Source organism: Spea bombifrons, chromosome 3 (assembly GCF_027358695.1).
Source record: "Spea bombifrons isolate aSpeBom1 chromosome 3, aSpeBom1.2.pri, whole genome shotgun sequence".
NCBI lineage: Eukaryota > Metazoa > Chordata > Amphibia > Anura > Pelobatidae > Spea > Spea bombifrons.
The window spans coordinates 95,092,134-95,115,188 of NC_071089.1; the positions used below are offsets into that span (position 1 = coordinate 95,092,134).

Consider the following 23,055-nt stretch of genomic DNA (forward strand, 5'->3'; position numbering starts at 1 on the left):
TAGAGAAATACGTATTGTGAAAAGGAATTCTGCTGTGCTGGAAGCAGCGGTATGGTAACATATACTGGTCCAGATTTATTAAACATGGCATAGCCAGGGCTTGGCTGGTATCTCTGTTATAGAACCTTATTTGCCAACTATATTCCTTTCACAATTCCCATTAGAGGTATAGGTTTGAAAAGACATTCATCTACTTGGTTGGTCCATTCTCCCGCCATGTGTTCTCATTCTTCTTGACCTGTACTGTTATGTAGTTGTCACCCTGGGGGATTTAACAGGGTGCACACAGAGGGCAGTTAAAACACTGACCTTTTTACCTCCTTTAAACCACAATTGAACTGTCCTGAAGGTTGCAGAGGTATTAAAAACTTTACTGTGTATTAAGAAACCATTGAGAAAAAAAGATTCTTTGTTCAGTGTGTACTAAACTTAATGGTATAGAAAATGAAGCTCATGAATTCTGGAAAACTGTGTTTTATATATAAGTGTGAGCACAGAGATCTGTTTTTATTGAAAAGATTTTGTAAGAGTCCACTGGTAATTAGTGCTTGTAAATCCACCCGTACCGTATGTGACTGAGATTAGCCCTTTATGGTTCTTCTATTTGGCATTGCTTGTTGATGACAGGGTCTGATGAAAACTCACTAGACTCATACGTAACTTGGCAGTTATGCTTGATGATCTAGTATTTATAAGACCATCAAGAAGGGATTTGTTGGCAATAGGTAATTTTTCCCAATGTCTGTTTGTCATGAGAACCATTAGAACATGCACATGGATCTGATCACATGGACGTTTACAGTGCTAGTATAAAATTGTTAAATCCTGCACCTTTTCTCACTTTTTTAACTCCCAAACAAAAGATGGCACCAGTTCTAATAAAGGGATCAGATTTGATAAAGAACCCACCTTTCCAATTCAGTTTCATACAATTACATCATACTCGGGCTACATGACAGCACAAATCATACCTACCAGAATTAAAAAAATATATATATAAATCAGTCACAAAAGCTATGACATCACGTTTGGATAATACCATCGTTAGTATAGAAGAGGCTCATAGATCATTCTTTTTTAATGTCCATACTTTTTCTATTTCACACTTGAAGTATCATTAGCTACAGTCAGTTAGTGGGAAGATATTATGTGATTAGGAAAGTGACAGAAATGACTACATTATAGATTGGGCTTATTTATTTATTTTCAGATGAAATAATCAGCAGAATGCATTGGCCAAATGGTTATCTGCCATCAGATTTATTTGCAGATATTTAATACTTTTAAACTATTTAATACTAATAATTGTTGTTCACTATTTAACATTTCATTTATATTTTAATTATGGAGTTTTCAAAAAGATTCAAGGTGCCCTTATAATTCTCTTCTGTTATCCCATAAACGACATATATTCCAAAGCAAATGCAGCTTCCAATGGAAACATCTATCCATCCATCTATTTTATATAAAGTAATATGTGTAAACTGTATTGTAATAATCTGCCCCTTGACTTTAATACTGTTAAATTTACACTTCAGCACCTTGTAAAATCAACAGATGAGCTGCAAACTAACAATCTTGTAACGCTTAGACCATAAAAAGCATGCTGCGAGATTATATTGCAAATAACGCACACCTGTAATGCTCAGCAGTACTAGACATCTATGACATTATGTCACGTACGTAACATGGGAGGCGGCAATGATAGGCAGGTAAATCCCTAATGCCATCAAAATATGAACTTTCTTCCAATAAACATTTACCACTATAGTTTGTTTTATAAAGTAACTTTGTATTCAATGTGATTTAAGCTGTCATACAAAAAGATGATAACTTCTATGGCAGTTTTATTGTGTGAACTTTTTTCTTGTTTTGATTGAGGAAATGTTCTCCACCTCAACTATTTCAAAAGTTTAAATAATTGTATGTAATTGAAATAAAAAGCTAGTGTCTCAGGTAGCCATGGAAATAAAAAGCTAGTGTCTCGGGTAGCCATGGTAACTAGATATGGTTGTGACATCAGCAATTCATTGTATGAGGTCAAACAATGCAGTTAAGACACACAAGAGATGTACACCTGTAGTGGACCAGGATAAATATGGTAACCCTTCCTACGTCCAAGCCATTCTACAGTACAAGAGTTTCTGCCAAATGATATTTCACCTCATACTTCCTGAACATATAAAAAATGTCATTGTTGATCTGTGTCTACCATGAATCTTTGAAGGTCACCTACAATGTCAGCATGTTCACATGCCGATTGGGTTAAAGATGTATTTGCTTTTTTAAATGTTTTCAGAAGGTAACTAAATATTACAGTTTAGATTTCACTAATCATTTATGCATTTCAAGATTAATCTAGCATTAATTGAGATCTGTAGTGTTATATACAGAAAGGGGCAAGTCTGTTACATCCCGAGCTGTGTCCTAGCCACCTTGTGAAACCAGGCCTCTGCACGATTCAAAAGGTATTTAATCACATTTTGGATTACGTTTCCAGATATGCAAGTTTATTCATTCATATTTAGTATAATAATGCATATTTTCCTGTATATGTACCAAATTTGTATTTTGGGGACATTGTTTCTTTTTTAGCCAAATGTTGGTATCCACCTTTTGTAATGTACATTCCTTTGTCATGACCCACCCCTCCTTGGCCCCCTACAAGCCATAACTTTGCCCCTCTTTTCCTAAATAACTTTTTCCTATTTCTCCTTTCTCTTTTCTCTTGTAGCTGTGTGTTAGCCACCTTTTGAAACCAAGCGCTAACCCAAGTTTGAAAAGTAGCTTTTTATTAGCTACCTCACTGGGGAAAGTTTCTGCCTTTTACAATACACAGTGAAGTTGGCGAAAAGAAGTGTTTCACTACTAACTATTAATTGAATAAATCCCTTAGATATCTGCTTCATAAATTAAATCTCTGTCTTTTGATCTATGCATTTGCTACCAATTTAGCTAAAAGTATTGCTTAATAAAATGCACCCTTGAAATTCTTCGATTCCATAAAGACCTGGTTTATGAGTGGTCTACTTTTGCATGTATATTTATAATATGTAGCATGTATATGTCCTCGGATGACCCATTCTTTATCCTACTATATTGGGGGGATTTCACTTTTCAATAGAGCTTTTCTATTTTCCTAGCAGGACCTTGTTCAATCCATTTACCATTCTCTCTGTGACCACATGCAAATCTTTGCCTACAAACTCCCTGGTGCACATTGCTATTTGTCTGAATAGTCCATTCTTGACTAGGATTTTCAGAGGTGCCCCTTAAACCGCAATATAAAGAAAAGAACTGAAAACCCTGTATATTTCAAATAGAGTCCCTGCTATAAATGCAATACGTAAAAAAGTATTTTAGGTCTTAAGTGTTTGATCTGCTAGCCAGGACTTCTTTGAAGCAGGCAGTTAAATATATGCAAGTGTCAAGTGATTTTTCTTGTGCAGGGTAACACTAGGCACTACAGGCAATTAGCATTTTGTTTTTCCTCCCACTTTTGGTAAGTAAAAGTAACTTACCAAGCTTTGGACAAAATAAAAAAAAGGGACATTGGTGGCATCTATTGAAAGACTACATGGGACCTTTGAAACTCCAACATTATATTTCAAGTGGCCCAGCTGTGAGTCTAATCCTCTGTATGCATAGAGATGAGGTGATGAAAAGCTCAAAGGGACCTGTCAATATACGTTGACACCGTGTCAAAAGAATTTTTTTTTCTCGAGTCCCGCCAAAGGTGTTGGGGAGGTATAGCTAATGATTTCATGGTACTCTTTGACAGTGCTGGTTAAAAAAAAAGCTAAGTATTATAAAATGAACGTTATTGTCCTTAAATGCAGAGGAACATGTACCAATTAACAAAGTATCTGATTTCCAAGGGTTCTGCCTAGCTCTACGTCTTTCTCTATTCTTCATAATGCAATGCAACTGTATAACTGCATGACGCCACGGGGCTTGCTGTCTGCTGGATTAACTAAACTTGAATATATTCTGAGCAGCACAAAGATGCCATCTGCCATACAGATCACTCAAAGAAGAACCGCTGATTTTTACTTTTAAAACACAATATCTCAAAATGTATTAAAGGTTTGCCGTAACAATACAGGCTGGCTTCCATTGTTGGTTGTCAAACCACTCAACCTAAGCCACTCAAATATGAATAACTTATTTAAAATAAATCTTTAGTAGGCATCTGGTTTTTGAAAATTTATTTTCAAAAGCTTAAAAAATGAACATATAAACAAATAAAAACACAGTGTATGTTTTGTACAACATGTATAAACGTTGCATGCCAATGCATTAATTTGTGTTATTAAATTTGCCAAGTAAATAAAAACACCACAGGAACATTTTATATACAATGTTTAAAAAAAATGATATATAAAACACTGTTCAAAAATTTGGGGTCATTTAGAGATGTCCTTGTTTTTGAAAGAAAAGCAAATTTGTCCATTAAAATAACATGCACATCACAGTAGGGCAAGTATGTGTCAAGTAGTTTGGAGATATTAAGGTCTAGGGAAATCTCTCATGTTACATTTATATGTTATGCTAATAATCTTTGTGTCCCGTGATTCTCTCCAAATAATTAGAGCTTCACACCTGATGATACCTATACCTCAAGGAATTCTTCAAAAGAGACAGAGGGTGCTTCAATAGCGTTCCAATTTTAGTGAGACACTAAAGTACTCCCTGATACTTTCAGGAGTATTCAATAGGGTGCATGTAATACAGGCACATTTACTGGTGTTTAATATGAGGATGCAGTTGTAATTGAGGGAAGGATGACTATTGCAGCATACTTATCTGGTAATAAATAGTTGAGAATCAGTACCCTAAAGTCATTGGATGTTAAAGAAAAAAAACACATCTTGTAACTGTGGCGTTAGATATGTTTAATACTAAAATTCAAATTGGCCAGAGATCTAAAACTATTCAGGTAAAACGCCTAGAATTATCACAGAATATTTTTCTTAAATTTGCCCTTAGCCCAGTTTAGTAGCTTAATTTTGTGAGATCCAACAGAACCTAGAACACTGCTAATGTGGATGTAAAAAAAGCATCAATTACCCTATAAAATGTGCTCATCTTTGGGAAAAAAGAACCTCAAATGTGTTATACATTTCCCACATACATTAAAGTAACATACTTAACCCAATTGAGTACTGCTTTCCTAACTTAAACTTAATGTGGATAACCGCTAACATCTAATGTTCTGATGGAAACAGTGTTGGTAAAATGTGCATGGAGCTGCACAAACAAGACATATACATTTTATTTTCATTAAAAAAAACTGTATTTACAAAGCATTATAAGAATTTCACAAGGCACTATGTTTTTAAAATCTGTTTAATCTCCGTCTTCTAATTTCTTCTAGTGAGAGCTGTCCAGGTGATGACCAGTCCATGTCTTGATGAGTCCTTCTCTGCCCTGCTAGAATTTTAACAGAAAATTATACAAATAGTATTTTAAACGAATTTCCTTCAGCATTACATTACACAAGCCTTAACAAGCATAAAAAAACATTCTTATTAGTGTAGGCGTCTTAGTTAATATATTATTGCTTTTACTACATTATACAAATTACCATAATTACCAAAGTACCTTGAATTTTGCCAAATGATTCAAGATGTTAGCAGTACTGTCATACCTAAACCTTAAGTGTGACATTCCCTCCTTGGGACCCAAATTCATTTGTCCTTTTTTAAACTCCTAAGATCCATCTTCTCTTTGCAGCTAGAATGTTTATCACAGTCTACTACAGCCTTAAAGTTACAAAAATGTGTTTGTAACGGTCTTACTCAATTGCAAAAATAGTTATCAACAGGTCACAAGCTCACTTTAAAGTAACTAAATCCTGAAAATAAAAGTACAACATTTAGTACTAGGATAACATAAATAATACTTTAAGAATAAACTGTAATATGAATATATATAAATATGATGAATATATATAAATATGATTCAAAACATTTTTAGTTTTGGTCCATTTGTTTTCAGACAACAAATTTTGTTTTCTGTCCTTTTGGTTCGGATGAAATTCGGAGGGCTTTTTCCATTTGGAAACTTTCACTCTAAATCACGTTCTCTCACGCGCTCTCTCAACGTCTCTCTTCCGTCTCCGTTTAACAGCTTCTGTGTCCCTGTGTCCTTTCCTGCAGCTCTGCTTCTTCTCTTGTTCTTCTGTCTTAATCTACTTCTCCCTGTGTCTTCTTTCTTTGTCCGTTCCTTACGCAAAATGGCAGAGCCTCCAGGCACATCCTCTCCTCTGATTGGAGGAATAGGGGAGAGGCTGTCCCTGTGACATCGATAGGCGAGAATGACTGCCAGACAGATTTACAGAGAAAAAGAGTTGCAGAAACGCTTCTCTTTCTTCACAAATCTGGACTCTTGGAGTACTTCTGCAAAATAGTGGAGTTACGGGAACAACCTCTCCCTTGTTTCTCCAATGAGGAGAAAGGGGGTGCCCAGAGGTTCTGCCTTTTTGAGGAAGTGCACAGGGAGGCCTGGTTCACGGAGAAGCAGACACGGGGAGAAGCAGAAGAAGACAGAAGAAAAAGAATATGCAAGAGAAGAAGCCGAGCTGCGGGAAAGGAGACAGGGACATGGTCGGCAGAGAAGGCAGGAAGACATTGCAAGAAAGCCTGAGAGTGTGAATGAGAACATGAGAGAGCGAGAGCATGAGAAGACAACAAAATACAAAAGTGTAGTTATGGTGGAATGCTTTGATATGTTTCCTTTTTTCACTTTTTAGTTATTTGCCTATGCATTACAATTAAAAAGATTATATATAAACAATGGTGCACTGAAGTGTAGCTGTTATTTATTGTTTTATATATATGCGGCAGTGCTGTACAATGGGTAAACACCACATAACTGGTAGTAGATAACACAACATGCTGCTTGTTCCGCAGTGTTTGTATAATATGACAATGCATTTCTTACAAAGACAGACTTAGTTGTACTTCTCTTTTCTTATATAGAACCTTCAACCTTGTAAAAGCAAATAAGGAGAGGCATATGGCTATCCTGAATCTTGGACAAGACCAAGGACTGATAAAGGTTTGAGTTGAGATCAGGAACAACAGTAAGACTAGATGGGCTGAATGTTTCTTATCTACTATTATATTCTGTGTTTTACTACAACAAAAAGGGCCTCACATAGCCCTATCATAAAATCTAATGTTTGCAGACTGACCCAATGTTAGAGGGACCATCCTGAAGCTAATGCTCCGGAGTCAGCAGCTTACTGTCCGTTTATCCAAGAAACCCATTTAAGTACTTGGATTTGGTTTACTGCAGGTCAGCCAAAGGAAGCACTTAACTAATGAGCCACTTAACCCAACAGTAGCCTAACATCTTAAAGCAAACTGCAATTAGCTTGCTGTGCCACAGCGTCTCCAGCAGGGGGCACCAGTATCATTTCTCGCATACATACTGTATGTAAAAACTAGGACAAATGCCAGTCAGCAAAGCTATCCACATAGTAAGCAGAATTAGGCTTATTTTGAAACAGATGGGCCCTACAGAAGCTGCTGTACTGAATGTTATGGAGTTGTTTATTGTCTGGCTGGTTTCAAAATCAGGGATTACTCTGTAGCATCTAGCAGTTTCTGTGTCACATGAGGCTTCATTCAAAGCAGGCACACAAGAGATACACATGTGGGTGTTTTTTCCCTTTTTTATTAATCCAATCCTGAATTCACAACCAACAGCCTCCTTTGTGTGTTTACAAAACAGTGTGTTTGTGCAGTTAGTCTACATCCAGTTTACAAATCACAAGCAGAAATAAAACCTTAAATTACAAGAGCCTTAACCCTTTCATGGCAACGCATTATTATCGGTGTATTAATGGATAAATTAACACATTGTGTAGCTTTGCAAATGTGCCAGGAACAACACGCAAGTGATCACAGGTTAGAGATGCATTTACATGTACAAATAAAACTTGAGGGTTCTGCTCACCATGCTTGTCTATGATTGTTTAGTTATTTCAGTATTATGTGAAATTGTAAAAGTTCTACTGAATATGTTGGCACTATACAGATACAAGATGATAACAAGTTTTGAGTATCGTTTGGACCTGAGAAGGACAAATCCTAGGACAACATGTAAAGTAACAAAAGGCTATTGATTTAGAATAGCTTAATGCCTATCTCATGCATGTTTAAATTCCATCACTCCCTTAACCTATCTAATAGGGGGCTGTTTCTGCTTATCTAACATTCTCTTGGTATAGTAAAACTTATATCACATAGATGCCTCTTCATATATAAATTATATATATATATATGTTACAGTGAAAGACCGAAATCTGTAGAATGTTGACATTCACCGGTGAATGTCAACATTCACATAGTCGCTTGGTGTATGTCCGAAATATTTGCTAAATACCCTTATTTCTTACTTACACCGGCCAATGTCGACATTCACCAAGTACTAATGGTGAATGTCGGAGATTTATATTTTCTTCTCCGTATTTCAGTGGCGATAAAATATCACAAGGGTGACGTAACTTTTTCGCCTCTCTTTCCGAGAGGAGTGACCAAGAACTTAAAACAAACAGCACATTTCCAATAAGAAAAGAAAATATAATATTAATAATAAAAGGATTCAATTATGTGATTAGAAACTTATTTATTGCAACAACTTAAACTATTATGACATTTTGAATTACACAGAAGTCCCTTGCTTTTGCAACTGCATTTATTTGTGGAACACTTCCTTTTGCAATGACAGCGTGTATAGCCTTGCCCGCCGCTTCTCGAATTAGCTGCAGCTGCTTCTCTCAGCCCTCGGCTCCTCTCTTTTTGACCTCCACCAGAGCATATCTGTGATTGTCGACATACACCGGTGAGGGTCCGAATGTAATATAATGAAATGAAATATTCCATCTTTCACCGACGTATTTGGTATGTGTTGACATTCACCGGTGAAAGTCGACATTCACCAATTTTGGTCTTTCACGGTAACATATATATATATAAAGTAAATATATATAATATATATATAAAGTAAATAAATATGTCAATCACTACATACATTGGGGAAGGAGCATATGCAGTGGCGTTGGGGGGGCTGTCGGCTAAGCTGGAGGAGCAGGACCGGTTGGGGGAGATCACAGATCTCCCTCTAACCGCCTCAATAAAGGGGACACAAGGTCTCTTTATTCAGACCTGAGTCCTTGCTTCATCAACAAACACGCTGGCTATTAATGCTGAGCGGACCAGGAAATGACATCACAGCGCAGCGGAACCGGGGCAGCGGGAGTCTGCGTGAATAGACCTCCCAGTCACAACACAGGAAAGGTAAGTGAAGTTCAGAGCTAGATAGTTAGAAAGTGGAGCGCTGGTGAGGCTTAGAAAGAAGTGGACAGATAGACAGAAGCAAGGGAGGTAGAAGGGGATATAATGATAAAGAGGAGAGATGGTCATAGTGGGAAGAGGTAGTGTGAAGGGGGAAATATTGATGATCTTGTGATCTGGGTGCTGGGGCCGATCCAGAAGTGCATATTTGTCACACGTATAGGTTTCAGATCATCAAACTAATTTTAATGTTAGACAAAGATAACCCAAAAAAAACAAAATGCAATTTCTAAATGATGATTTCCTGTATAGAGGGAATAAGGCTATTCATCCCTATCTGGCCCTATGTATAAAATTAATTGCCCCCTTATATACTAAATCATCCAATTAACCAAATTTAATTGATAATTGAGTTCAATTTTACTAGACACACCCAGAAATGACTTCTGCCAACCATTGATTCTAAACATCAATTAAATAAAACCTGTCTTGCAAAGTGAAGTAGGCTAAAATATGTCAAAATGTAAACAAAGAAAGTGACGGCAGATAAGAACCATTCGGCCCATCCAGTCTGCCCAACCTCTGAGTACTTTCCTTAGTCCCTGGCTTTATCCTATATCTAGCTTAGCCTTATTATTGTACATAGACAACTTATCCAGGAGGTCAAAAAAGAACCCAGACAAACATGTTAAGAACGGCAGGCCTCATTTCAGGTCAGTGTTCACGATTCCATAATAATAAATAGAAGTAAAAATGTCAGTTATGGGAGTGAGTTACAAGGCGACAATCACTGCTGACCAAAAAGAACACAAAGACTAGTCTCACGTTTGCCAAAAAACATCTTGATGACCCCAAGGCTTTTGGGTAAGTATTCTGTGGGCTGATACGCCAAAAGTGGAACTTTTTGGAAGACATGAGTTCCGCTACATCTGGTGTAAAACTAACATAGCATTCCACAAGGCATCATACCAACAGTCAAACATGGTGGTGGTAGTGTGCTAGTCTGGGACTGGTTTGCTGCTTCAGGACATGGGCGACTTGTCATAATTGACGGAACCTTGAATTCCGCTGTGTAGTAGAAAATCTTGAAGCAGAATGTCCGGCTAGCCGTTTGTGACCTAAAGCTCAAGCACTGTTGGGTTATGTAGCAGAACAACAGCACACAAGCAAGTCTACCTCTGAATGGCTCAAAAGAAACAAAATGAAGGTTTTGGAGTGTCAAAGTCAAAGTAAAAGATTGAGATGTCATAGGAAGACCTTAAAAGGACAATTCGTGCTTGAACAACTTCCAATGTTGCTGAAAAATAATTCTGCCAAGAATACTGGGCCTAAATCTCTCCATAGTTATGTAAGACTCATTGCCAGTTATTGCAAACCAATGACGTACCTGAATGACCAACAATACAAATAATTATTAGACAGTTCAATAAATCATTAACGAAGCAGACTGAAGCATTTTTCTTGCAACGTTAACGTGGAAGATTTTGTCAGTTCTATTGCTATGGTCACGCATCGAACATTTTTGGCTCCTAGAAAAGAAGGGCATCAGGGAGAAAAGAAGAGCAGAGACACACTTGGGAGGTGTTGTACTCAAATGACAATCCCATGGTTTATTTAATGACTGGGATGAAATAAAGTTCAAATGCTAAAAAATGAATGCAGTATCAAATAAAGCTGATGGGGATGGCTACAGTGTCCTGCGTCTAGCGCTGAATGAACAGCTGGAAGTCCTGGACATGTTGATGAATGACCTCCTTAGTTTGTATGGTCTTTGAGAAAGGAAGTAATTTCTCCTCTATGTTTACTTTATTGTCTGGTGCACTTATCTTGAGATTTAGTTCACATGTATTTTTTAAAGTACCGTTTTTATAAGGATGATATAAAAATACATTCTGTATTATAATGTCACACTAAGTATACAGACAGTAAGTAAGGGTGGTGGAGGTTGAGCATACTGTGCTTACCTGGCAACCATCCCAATCTATGCAAGGTAGGTCTGATTTTAGACAATCCAATACATTACCCTTTGAGTGCCTTAGTTAAGTAAGCTCAAACGTCAAGTGAAAAAGTCTTGGTAAAGCTCTAGTCTTGCCCCCTAAAACAAAATTGTCCCATTTTGCCCATTTGAAATGTTGGGAGATATGTACTGTGCAGCTTTCATTTACAACATTCAAATAGACTTCTATATAAAAAAAAGTGTTGTTCCACATACACCTAAGCATATCTACCATTTTATTCTTTCTAAGGAAGGTTTATTCACAGAATATAACTCAGAGATTTTCAAGAAGCCTTTTGGTTCCTTTGAGAATAACTCAAGAATCTGTTTTTGGTTCACATGGCAATCAAGCATTCCCTGAAATAATAGTAAGGTCGGCCACACTGTCCATTTGTCAAACCAGGTAAATGCTATTGCAGGTTTTCGAGGTTTATAATGTCTTATGAAACTGTAACTGCTGATGGTTTGTCAATTGAAAGAATCATCTGTTTTTCCTGCCACAGAGTATGTGCTTCTCAGCCTCCATTCATAACAGTGATGGCTTCCTTACCTTCATGCAATATGGCTCAGTGAAATGATTGTATATTAAATTACATGTATTCATAGAGCACCAACTGTAGTGCTATCACAATATGGGAACAGTCAAAATTAACAACATAAACTGACAATACACAATTTGATAAGATTAACACACACGTTAAGCCATACTGATAGAGAAGGCTGACTATATTTTGCAAACTTCCATTCTATTAGAGTAGTTGGGTAACACAACAAACCTTCACACAGGGCGACACATTTTCTCTGAACCACTGACCATTATTTCTGGCCATCACAAAGTCCACCATGACTTTTACTATAAAACAATTTTTCCCCCACTTAAGGATGATATTGCTGCTTGGACCATGACCTTTGCTTTAGCATATCAATGTAACTAAAAGTCCATCATAGGGACTTTAAAGAGAGTCTGAGGACCCTTTAAATGTAAGCTGTGTACGCAGAATCCCCTATATATTTACAGCTCTAACCCTGGCTCAGTGAACGTATCTGAGGGCAAATGGGAAGACGCTGCCTCTCCATAACGATGCACATAAAAGTACTCACAAAGCGCTTTCATATTAATTATTTGTTTTGAGGCAACCTGGGGCACTGGAGTCCCATCATTTTTTAGTAATATCATGTGTTTTCCTTTTTTTGGAACAGTTCTATTTTCCGCATTATCTAATGCTTTCACATATTTATATCAGGGGTTGACAAATTTGGTTTGGATCTCGGAGACAGCCTAAAAAGTTTGTTCTTCCCTAATCATGCTTTTATTTTCCTGTCACCCGACTTGCCATACACTGACATACATTTACACACTCCAACACCATACAGTAATAGACACACGCTAGTACTCTATGCTCTTGTACACACACGCTAACACCATACACTAATACACTAATCTCACCTCGTGGAGACCTGCCATCTTCTGCCATCACAAATTCGTTACGCTATGCTTTCATGCAGGGGCGTGATGTGGCGAGTGCCGTGAGTCACCCAGCAGTCACATAAAGCGAATTACGGGACCTGTTGGCAGCCCCACCGCAACACCGTGCCCCCGCAGGAAAGCATAGGGTGCTGGATTCATGATGGTAGCCCTGCAAAACCCTGGGCGCCCAGGATTTGCCTTGATTTATATGCAATCTTTTGTATTTGTTCTTATCAATTTGCCTGTGATAAACAATATATTGTCTCCGTCTTAATCACCCAAACTCCCAGACTAAAGAAAGTCTATGGAGGAAAAGACTTCATTAGACAAGTAGGACTTCGTTGGCATTGCCATGAAGAATGAGCTCAGTGTGGTGTTTGAGCAAGGAAAGTCAAAATCTCAAATGACAGCAATGTTAGCCTCCGTATCTCAAAATAAAGGGAGTTCATTGGAACATGAATGAAATAAAACCAAGGGTTTTTTTTTTCATGTTAATCTAAGTACAGCTTCTCAGCCTTTCTCTGGTAGGAAATGCAGCTTCCTCCATTTTCATTGCCAGGGTTGATTTATCTCTCTTTGTCCATTCCTGCAATCTCAGTTTAAGTATGAATGGGCAGATTCTGCAGCTGGCTGCTTCATATTCTACACTGGTTTGATGATAACTGAGTCTGCCAATTAATATTAATAGGAATAATGTGCTGTTGATGGAATCCCTGCTTGCATAAAGGAGACTCAATTAAGTATACCTTAACAAGGTAGAGTTTCCATGAGAACTGTCATTAGAGACATTAAACTAATGCAAGTGGACATCTGTTAAGTAGAATCTACAATTTAGCCCAACATCAAATAGTTAATTTTGAAAAACAAGTCCTAAAATGGCGCATTACACATTTTTCTTTGAGGTGCTGCTGAATATCCAAATTGTTTCAGTCTCTCCAAAATTCTATAAAGATACATATTTAAGAGTGACATTCATAGTTAGCACTGAGGTTTACTCTTCTGGGCAAGTATGAAGGTACGGTGCATCCACTATGAAATCCACAGACTTGCTGAACATTCAGAGATGCTCCAGAATGTGAGCAGTAGCCCTTGGCTATCATTAATTAATGTTGCTAGAAGATCCCTGGACAGCAGAATTTTACAAAGGAGCTTTACTACAGAGCTTTAAAATGCCATTCTAAGGTTGCGGGACTGCAGTCATTTACTAAAAGTTTGAATTATAAAAGGCATGATTGTTATAAAAAACGGTGATTTTGCATTGACCATACACAACGGGTATTGCGTATAAAATAGTTTCCAGTTCTCGCCTCTGCTACATAACCAGGGGCAGATGAGGCTCTCTGGTGTGCCACTTCATCTTGGGCAGGTTCGGGAGATTAAAGGTTTTCCTTGTAAGCAGCCCATTTATACTACAGAGCAATGTGTCTAGCTAACACAGCCTACAAAGCGGCCTCACTCTATGCCGGACACGCAGCACTTGGGATATGAAGTCATATACATACCTGGTAACTCTCTGGGTTTGACCTGGAAATTTCCAGGTGAGTGCTGCTTCTCCGGTTCTCCAGGTCAAGACCCGAATCCTCCGGGTCGCGGGAGCGGCGTCTTAACACGGCCCGCTCCCCGTCCATTTTCCCCTGACATCAGGGGGGACTCCCACCGACGTCAGTGGGCAGTCCTGGCCGCGTCCCGCAAGGGAAGGCTCCGGGTAGCTGGAGCCTAGAAGTTCCCAGGTATGGCCATATCCCTGAGGTCAGCATGGTAGACGGTTGCCGTGAACGTACATGGAAGCCAATCAAGATATATCCTCAATCTTCTCTAATAGTTCTAATTCCATTTTTGAACACCAAAATGTCATTAAGATATAAGCATCATTACATAATAGACGTAGAGTTGTTACAGCAAATGAATTAAAACATAGCCTTCAAATCTCACATCTAATGCAAGGGTCCCTATCAGACTTACAGTCATCATGAAAATATTCCAAAAATCTTAGAAAGTAAAATATACGTAGATAGAGATAAGTTAAGAACAGCACCAGGACTATATAAACACAGCATAAAGGGCATGTTTCATGTCTGTGTTTTTTATACCGAGGACACAGGCTTGTTAGTTACATTTCCAGGAATTAACATACTTTTTTTCTGGGTGTTAATGAAGGTCAGAAAATAAATGCATTTAATATTGCCTCCAAACATTTCACAACTTGGACGTGAAAACATGTTGTTTTTGGAATTAGGACAAAACATGCTTTCACAGAAATGGGTTTTATTTTTATAAGGGAGATGGCTTGCCAGCAATGAATGCAAAAAGCTGTGTGCCATGGTCACAGGGCCTGAAAACGCATGTTACACTTCAGAGAGCATTAAATCTCGATCGAATTATAGCCAACAAAAGCACCGTACAAACGTAATATGATTGTGATAATGTCTTGGCCTGATTAATGTACAGCTGACGTTATTTCTATTGCCGCGAAAAGATGTCGAAATTACCAATGCATGCCGTTTACGTGTGCAGTTTTTGTATGTTATGTACATTACAAAAACAGTGAAAGCATTAACGTTGTTGTTGGAGCCTGTAATATTTTATTTATTATATATATATATAAATAACATACAGTCTGTAGAGTTAATGGAGCTGCGTGCACATGTAGGCGCCAAACCAATAAATCTATAGGTTTTGTGCACAGATGTTCCCAGAAAGATCTTCCAGTTTAGGAGAAAATATGATCTTTCACTGTAAAAAGGAAAGATAAATCTGAGTTTAAGCTTTAAAAGGTGAACACACCGGGGGTTATGTATTATAAAAAGGGATTCCGGTGGTCTTATCTTCATAGCAACCAGTGGTTGTTCCTGCTGATTGGACCATGCCATGTATTGCTACACCAAGACTGTATTTCATTAGAATCGCTTCTTCCACAGGGTCCTCCAGTGCTAGTCCTGAAAACTATAAATTACATTAAATCACCAGGGTACATATAGCCCTGTTTGCTGATCGACTGGATAGCTAATGCTAGTACAAAGCCGTGATGAGCCTTGGCGAAACGCACATCAGGTTAGCCTTAGGTTTAGTTTTGTGATTATAGGGATCCTCATTTCCATCAGACCATAGCTTTTCAAGGAGTTAGTAAATAGAAGCAGGGTTAGTCCCGACTATACCTGCAGCTGAAGCTGGTTACAGACTGGAAGAAAGGGGAAATTTAACCAGAGTTTGTCGATTGAGAAACGATGCTATATATACCCTCGCGATTTAATGTCATTTATAGTTTTCAGGACTGGCGATTAGTATGAGTAAGCTCTGAGCATTCATTGACCCTGGTCTTTTGAGAGTGTTTCTCATCTGCATGTCGTTTTGTTAAATTAGCTTTTTTAGGTCTCTCAGTTTTTTCTACTCTACTAATCAGGGATTTAGTTCCCAAGGTTAGCCCCCAATTGTCTCATAAACGGGGAGGTGATATTTGTTTGTATGTTTATTATAGCATCCTCAGTAGTCTTTTTTGGTCCCCAAGACATGCCAAAATAAGACAATGCTTTCTTTTTGTTTTATAATAATTCTTTACACTTTTTATTGAGGCAATTGTGGTAGTAAATGTCTACACTTCCTACAACATGATGTTTGTATCACAATTTGTAAGGGAAATGATTGTGTTACGTCACTGCTTCGATAAACCGTAACCGGGGGAACCAGGCTCAGAAGCTTCGGTGGCTTCAGGGTCAGGGCCTGGAATGATCCCAGTGTTCTGCTAAGCCCTGCAGAGCAGACTTTAGCTGTTTTGGTTTATTCCCCATTAGAGTTACAATGATTCATGAACATGTCTCTCTCAGAAGAGTTCCCATCATGCCACAGTCAGTAATAAGGGTTCTTCTTGACTGTGTGTAACTCGTGATGTTTACCAGCTGCAGAACATGGTGCTAGCCGTGTGCTCTGTAAGCTTCTGCAGACTTGGAGATGAGGGGTAAGGTGCATTTTCAGCAATAAAAGGCAATTAGGATGTTCTGCCATGTCAATTACCCTGACAAATGGCTAGCTGAATGACCAATGTCACTTGGAAGAGATGCACAGTATATTTCCAAAAAGCATGTCATTGTTTACAATTACATGCATGACGAGAGAGCGACTAACTGCGGGCAAATAAACCATAATTCAAAACAGATGTCTCCTTTACCCAGCAGGTAGAGTTTACTCTTTCATTGCTGGAAATGTCTGCCTCCTAAAGCCCAAACACTGAAGTGAATGACAATAATTACAGTCAATGTTCCTCTCTGATTCATGTAACTACTGTCCAGTAGGTAAACCTGTGTTAAATGGATCCCTGTTTATCTGTGGAAAATCGCCTTAAACACACATACATAATTTAGGAACACTGGTTTTAGGGTTACTGTGAATTACAAGACATATTAGCTTAACTATAAAAAGCTACATTTTCTTGGTGGTATTTATAACCACCACAACCAGTAGTATGTTACATCTTATTCCACCATTCCAATGTTAGCTATGATGATAACAACCACTTTTCAGGCTGTACACCAGAATCCAAAGCCAGATTAATACACTTTTGGGGTCCCCTCTCCCAATTGCTTTATATCCTTCAGATTTTTAAAATATATATATGCATGGTCAGGCCCTCCAAGCACCTCAGGACCTTGGCAGGGTGCTATGCTGTCTTATTTACGATCCCTTTTACACATAACAATTAACAGTATGTGCAATAACTCACAGGGAATTGTTGACCTTGACCTGGTGCAAAAACAACCTCTCTTGGCCAAAGGACAATGGACTTACATTTATCCTGCGTTACTTTTAGTTTTTCTAGTATATAAGAATAACTTTTAATCAAGACTTAATGGAATAGATAACAAATACAGCCTTAAAAATAATCAGCAGTCAGTTCTAATATTGCATAGTGAAACAGGATCTGCAAGGTCAACAATTCTTTTAAAAATGATACACTGTATATGACCTACCATGAACATTTAAAAAAATAAAGTATACAATCCCCGACATAATTTATATTAAAATATCACATTTCCATGTAACATTTTTAGGTTTCCAAATTGGAAATGCCACACTCAAAGAAAATGTCTTGGCCATGGTAATTTATACCCACCCCACTATAACTATTGCTTCTGTGATCCCTTTCTAACCCCTGAACAAAACTTAGTCTTATGGTAGCTTCTGGCAGGTAGCCACTCTGTGATCTACTGCACCCAGTATCTACTTCATACTGTGCATGTATGATTCAAAAGCATCCAGGCTCAAGGATGAACCCTTCCAGCAAGCATCCATGCCAATGAAACATGTACATGTTATCACTGTACTGAAAAGCGTGAAGCCGAGGGGCTGTGCAGAGTAACACAGAAACAAGGACGCTGAGGTTCTAAACTAGTTTTGAAGCCAGAACACTTTGCCCCCTCTAGTCTAATTTTTTTGTAGAGACTTCCGAACATAATCAGTCTTTGGTCTTATCTTCAGGATAGCTTTAAACCTGTCCCATGCACATTTAAAGTCCCTTTCTATATCAGCCCCTGTCACTTGTGTTGGGAGGCTCTTCCATTTATCTTCACACCTCTCAAATCAAGTATGATTAGCATTATTCTTAATGCCCATTCAATGTTCCTCTCAGTTCATAGTGGAAACTGGTTTTAGAATGCTTGAGAAGGCAAATAAAGGTTAGGGTAGTCATGTGACTACTCAAGCAAGATATGTCCTCTGTGTCCCATGTCTCAACCCAATTACAATACCAGTTATAGGTTGATGGACTATAGTCTATTACAGGGGCGTAGTCCTGCGGCAGCTGGAGGGCCGCAGGTTGGACGCCCCTGGTCTATTATAAAATTATAAATATTACATTTTAGAACTTAAAAAATGTATCATTATTAAAACTAAATGTTTTCATGTTGAAATTGCAATGACCATGCATAACAGGTGTTGTGTATGAAAACATAAACCGGTAATTGTTCTCTTGTGAAAAATTACCACTGGATACAGTTTACTTGTTCTGTTTTTTTTTTGTATTTAATGTACATTACAAGAACAGTGAAAGTACCGTATCTGCTCGATTATAAGACGACCCTGATTATAAGACGATCCCCCCAAAATTTATGAAAAAAAGAAAAAGCCTGAATATAAGACGACCCTATAGGAAAAAAGTTTTACCAGTAAATTAATTCATGTAAACTATGTGAACAATTTTTTTTTAATAAAAGCTATGATTGAGAAAAATATTTTGTTTTTATTTCCTTTTTTTTTTTTTCAACCTGCCCCCCCCAGTTATGCACATCTGCCCCCTGGCTTGCCACTCTGCCCCAGAAATGCCTTTTAACACTCTATATGCCACTGTGCCCCATGATATGCCTTTTGACCCCCTATGTGCCACTCTGCCTCCAGAATTGCCTTATACCCCTATATGCCACTCTGGCATTTAGGGGGTTAAAAGGCATATTATGAGGCAGAGCGGCATATAGGGCGGTATAAGGCATTTCAGGAGGCAGAGTGGCGTATAGAGGGTTAAAAGGCATTTCTGGAGGCAGAGTGGCATTAAGGGGGCCTTATGCCCCCATTTAACACTCCCTCCCCCTCCCTCCTCCAAACTTACCGGAGCTTCTGAGTCCCCGGTGCTTTGCCCGGGCAGCGTATAGAGCTCTACACGATTCGCAGCAGCCGGGAGGAGGGTTGTCTGCGTCCATCGCGCAGACCTTCCCCGGCTGTCAGAGATCTGGATCTTAGTCTCATAGTCAGTTGAGCATTTGCTCTGGAAAAAACCTCGTCTTATAATCGAGCAAATACGGTATTAATTGTGTAATTGTATATTGTGTGATGTGGACAGGTTTATATGCATACATAGACACCAATCCAATAAATCTATAGGTATTGTATACACGTCCGAAGAAAGACATTCCAGTATAGTAAAAAAAAAAAAATATATATATATGATCTTTCACTTAAAAAAAGAAGATCTGAAATTAAAAATGAAGAGGGCAGGGAGGGAGCTTCCCAAAGGAATTCATTCTCAGCAAATGTTTGTATCATCCACAAAAGCAGGAAAACCTCCTCTCGCTCCCAGAAATTACAGACCTATGTTGTTACTAAACGCATAGATTTAAAAAAAAAAAAATGTTATCAAACCTTTTAAACACCATAATGACGGCCTAAATATAGCCCAATCAAGCAGGTTTCATGCCCACTAGACAGGCTGGAGATAACACTTGGATCCGTAGGATGTAGTCTGAAAGGTATTTTGTTCATTCATGTGTAACATAGTTCTTGCTCTAGATGGCGAAAAGGCATTTGACTAGCTGGCTGGCCGTTACTTCTCTCCATTTTGGAACATTTTTGTTTCCCTACCGTTATAACAGGCCCTTTCAGCTAAATTACTGATACCTGGTGTCTCCCCCCTCCTTCTTCTCTGATATGCGTCTGCCCGGTGCTACTGCTGGCCGGTACTTCCGCCAGGGCTTCTATGGTGGGGCACCGAAAGGCCATGTCACGCCGGTGCTCCGTCATCAGTGCCGGCAGCAGCGGAGGTTGTCTGCGTGCATCGCAGAGACCTCCACCGGCTGCCAGAGAGGTGGAGCCGGGTCCCCTGCAGCGCTGCGGGGGATCTGGATCTTAGACTTGTAGTCAGACCTCTATTTGAGGTCTGATTATAAGACGGCCTCAAATATAAGACGAGGGATATTTTTGAGAGCATTTACTCTGAAAAAGCCTCGCCTTATAATCGAGCAAATACGGTATTAGAGGTATGCCTTTACATGTAAGTGGAAACTAATTAATTATTAATTTCCATAGTTCGCCACAGATAAATCATCATGGTGATATGATTCTTACCTCTTTCATTGAGACTCTCTCTTATGGCTCTGTTCAGCTGCTCATCTTCACTAAGCCCCCCTGTGTACATATCGTAGGACCCACGTGTGTCATACTGCTGCTGCTGGTAATCAGGATATCGAGCGTATCCTAGTAAAACAATGCATGCAGAATCTGGATTTCATACAAACTGTTACACATATATAACGCACGGGGTGAATTTTACTTTGGTTTTAACACCACGTTTAATTCGTATTTTCTATGATGAGAGACTAAGAACCAGTTATATGGCATTTATCACATGTAATTATATATACCTGTATTATATATTAGGGGGGTTTCTTTTTCATATCTGGGAACAGCCAATTATATTAACAAGTGGGCAACTAATAAATAGAATACTTTGAGGTTCTATGCTATGATCTGTAAACTAGTTTTGAAGCCAGAACACTTTGATTACTAGACACCACATTACGAGCAGGAACAGGCAGGAATTTAGGACATCACATAACAGATGTTGACAAAATCCATTATTTTCTTATAACATAAAAGACACATATGTATCTTATGGTATATCATACCATGTATGCCAGTCCATAAGTATTTTGATAGCTTCCTTATGACAACAAAAATGAATTAGGATTTTTTTTCCTATATGTAGAAAAGCACTGCTTATTTCCAGAAGCTTTGTTTTTGACTATTCTCAACTAAAACAGCCAATGACACTGAAACTTGTTAACTGTCTCCCATATCGCTCTGACAATGTGATCCAACAATGCATGAAAGCTGTGGTTTTGTTTTTTTTATTTCATAAAACCCCGGTACCCGGACATGAGCTTATTAAAATTATTGGCTGTGTTAGCGAGATTAGTAGCGAATATTTCAGACAGCAAATAGACCATTTTTGGTGCAATTACGACCTTAATAAAACCTCATGTGCTTAAAAGGGAACTAATGCTGTGATGCATACAAACTCCCCTCAAAATAAATTTACACATTCTGAATGTTAAAACTCGTGGTCTAAACATGTAAAAAAAATATTTCACATTTTCTTACCAGAGTTGTTGTAGCTCGTCTGTCTTGTTGCGGGTCCACCTGTGATAAATGATACTAAAGCAGAAAAAAAATGTATGAAATCGAGATTGAAAATGCAGCAAAATTAGCATACGACATTAAAATTTTTGTGTATAGAATGTGATATGTATATGAATGTGTATAGAAGCAAAGGTAATATTGAATATAAGTGTTTTATAGGTAGCTGTAATTGTAATATAAAGATTTTATTTGTGCATTTAAAGCATTCGGAAATGGATAACCCGTAGAACCTGGTGGATCCCACAAAAGTATATCTGGAGATGGGAAATTTGTTGGAGTAATGGATAGGCTAATATCAGGTTTACAGAATTAACTCCTTAATGACAAAGCCCGTACATGTACGGGCTCAAAATGCATTGTTTTCAATGGGTTTAGGGACCGCCCATTGTCCTTAAGGGGTTAAATTAAAAAAAAAAGCAAAAAAAGGGGGCAGCAAAGTGGAATAATATAAAGTACTGGCACTGCTCTACAAGGTATTGTATACAAATTCAGATCTCCATCACAAGGGAAATAGAAATATTATAAACGACAATGAGTATTTTTGGAACAAGTCATTCTTTTCAGCGCTGTCAAGCTGTACAGTTATTTCTCTCTCTCGTTCTCTCTGTGGATCTTGTTCCCTTTCCAGGCTTGGAAGGAACAGGCTTTTTGTGAAACATATGTCTCTCATCGCTTACACTGAAAGAAATTCTCTCTGCAGTTCATTTTGCCCGCGGACATGATTTATCTGCAGTTAAAATCATTATGTTTTAAAGCCTTCTTCGGTTTTACGGCATCCTTTTATTATTATTATAACATCATGCCAATCACTCATAGTGTGCCATAAAGGTAAGCTTTGTACGCACTATTTCAGAAATAATATATTAATATTACATAGAAATGGCTTGTGATGAATGACAAGCACATCATTAAAGTCACATAAGGAGAGGCATTAAACTCACAGGTGTGTCATATAAAGATTATTGCTTTCTGTAGAGACGTTATGGGCACTATACCGCTATCCAGTCCTCTGTGTTCATATATACCACAAAAAAAGTCCTGATTAATAATTAATTCTTTGAGGCTTCTGGGCAGATGTCTTGCAGATGTAAGCACTTTTGTTATTTGCGGTTATATAATAAACCATCTGATGCAACACAATTGACTAGTGTTACGGGATGATAAAGGGTGCTGCTATGTGCCCCCCTATACCGCCGTATAGATGAAACAGGATAAGCTGTATCTGTGACACGTAGACTGAAATACAGATTTAGGGAGGTGTGCGCAAATACCCGCAGTTAAGGGAATAAGATCCCCAAATTTACAGCTTTGGTAACTAGTAAGAACGTGGTACTGAAAGGAAAGAGACGGCAGAAAAGAGATGTCCTTTACTTAAAAAACTTAAAAGT

The 23,055-nt window shown here is 38.2% G+C and overlaps 1 protein-coding gene across 2 annotated transcripts in view; it reads right to left on the reverse strand.

Moving 5' to 3' along the window:
* Positions 1–5,259: 5,259 nt before the first annotated feature.
* Positions 5,260–23,055, reverse strand: part of RHBDD1 (rhomboid domain containing 1) — a 36,287-nt gene continuing 18,491 nt past the window's right edge. The window contains exons 4-6 of one of the 2 annotated variants that reach the window (XM_053460940.1): positions 21,629–21,682; positions 20,594–20,722; positions 5,260–5,430 (exon numbers count right to left, since the gene is read on the reverse strand). In XM_053460940.1, coding sequence (XP_053316915.1) covers positions 5,339–5,430; positions 20,594–20,722; positions 21,629–21,682 — 275 coding nt within the window. In that variant the 3' untranslated portion in view covers positions 5,260–5,338. Of the gene's footprint in view, positions 5,434–20,593; positions 20,723–21,628; positions 21,683–23,055 lie in introns of both variants that reach the window. The other variant, XM_053460939.1, reaches the window with a different exon arrangement.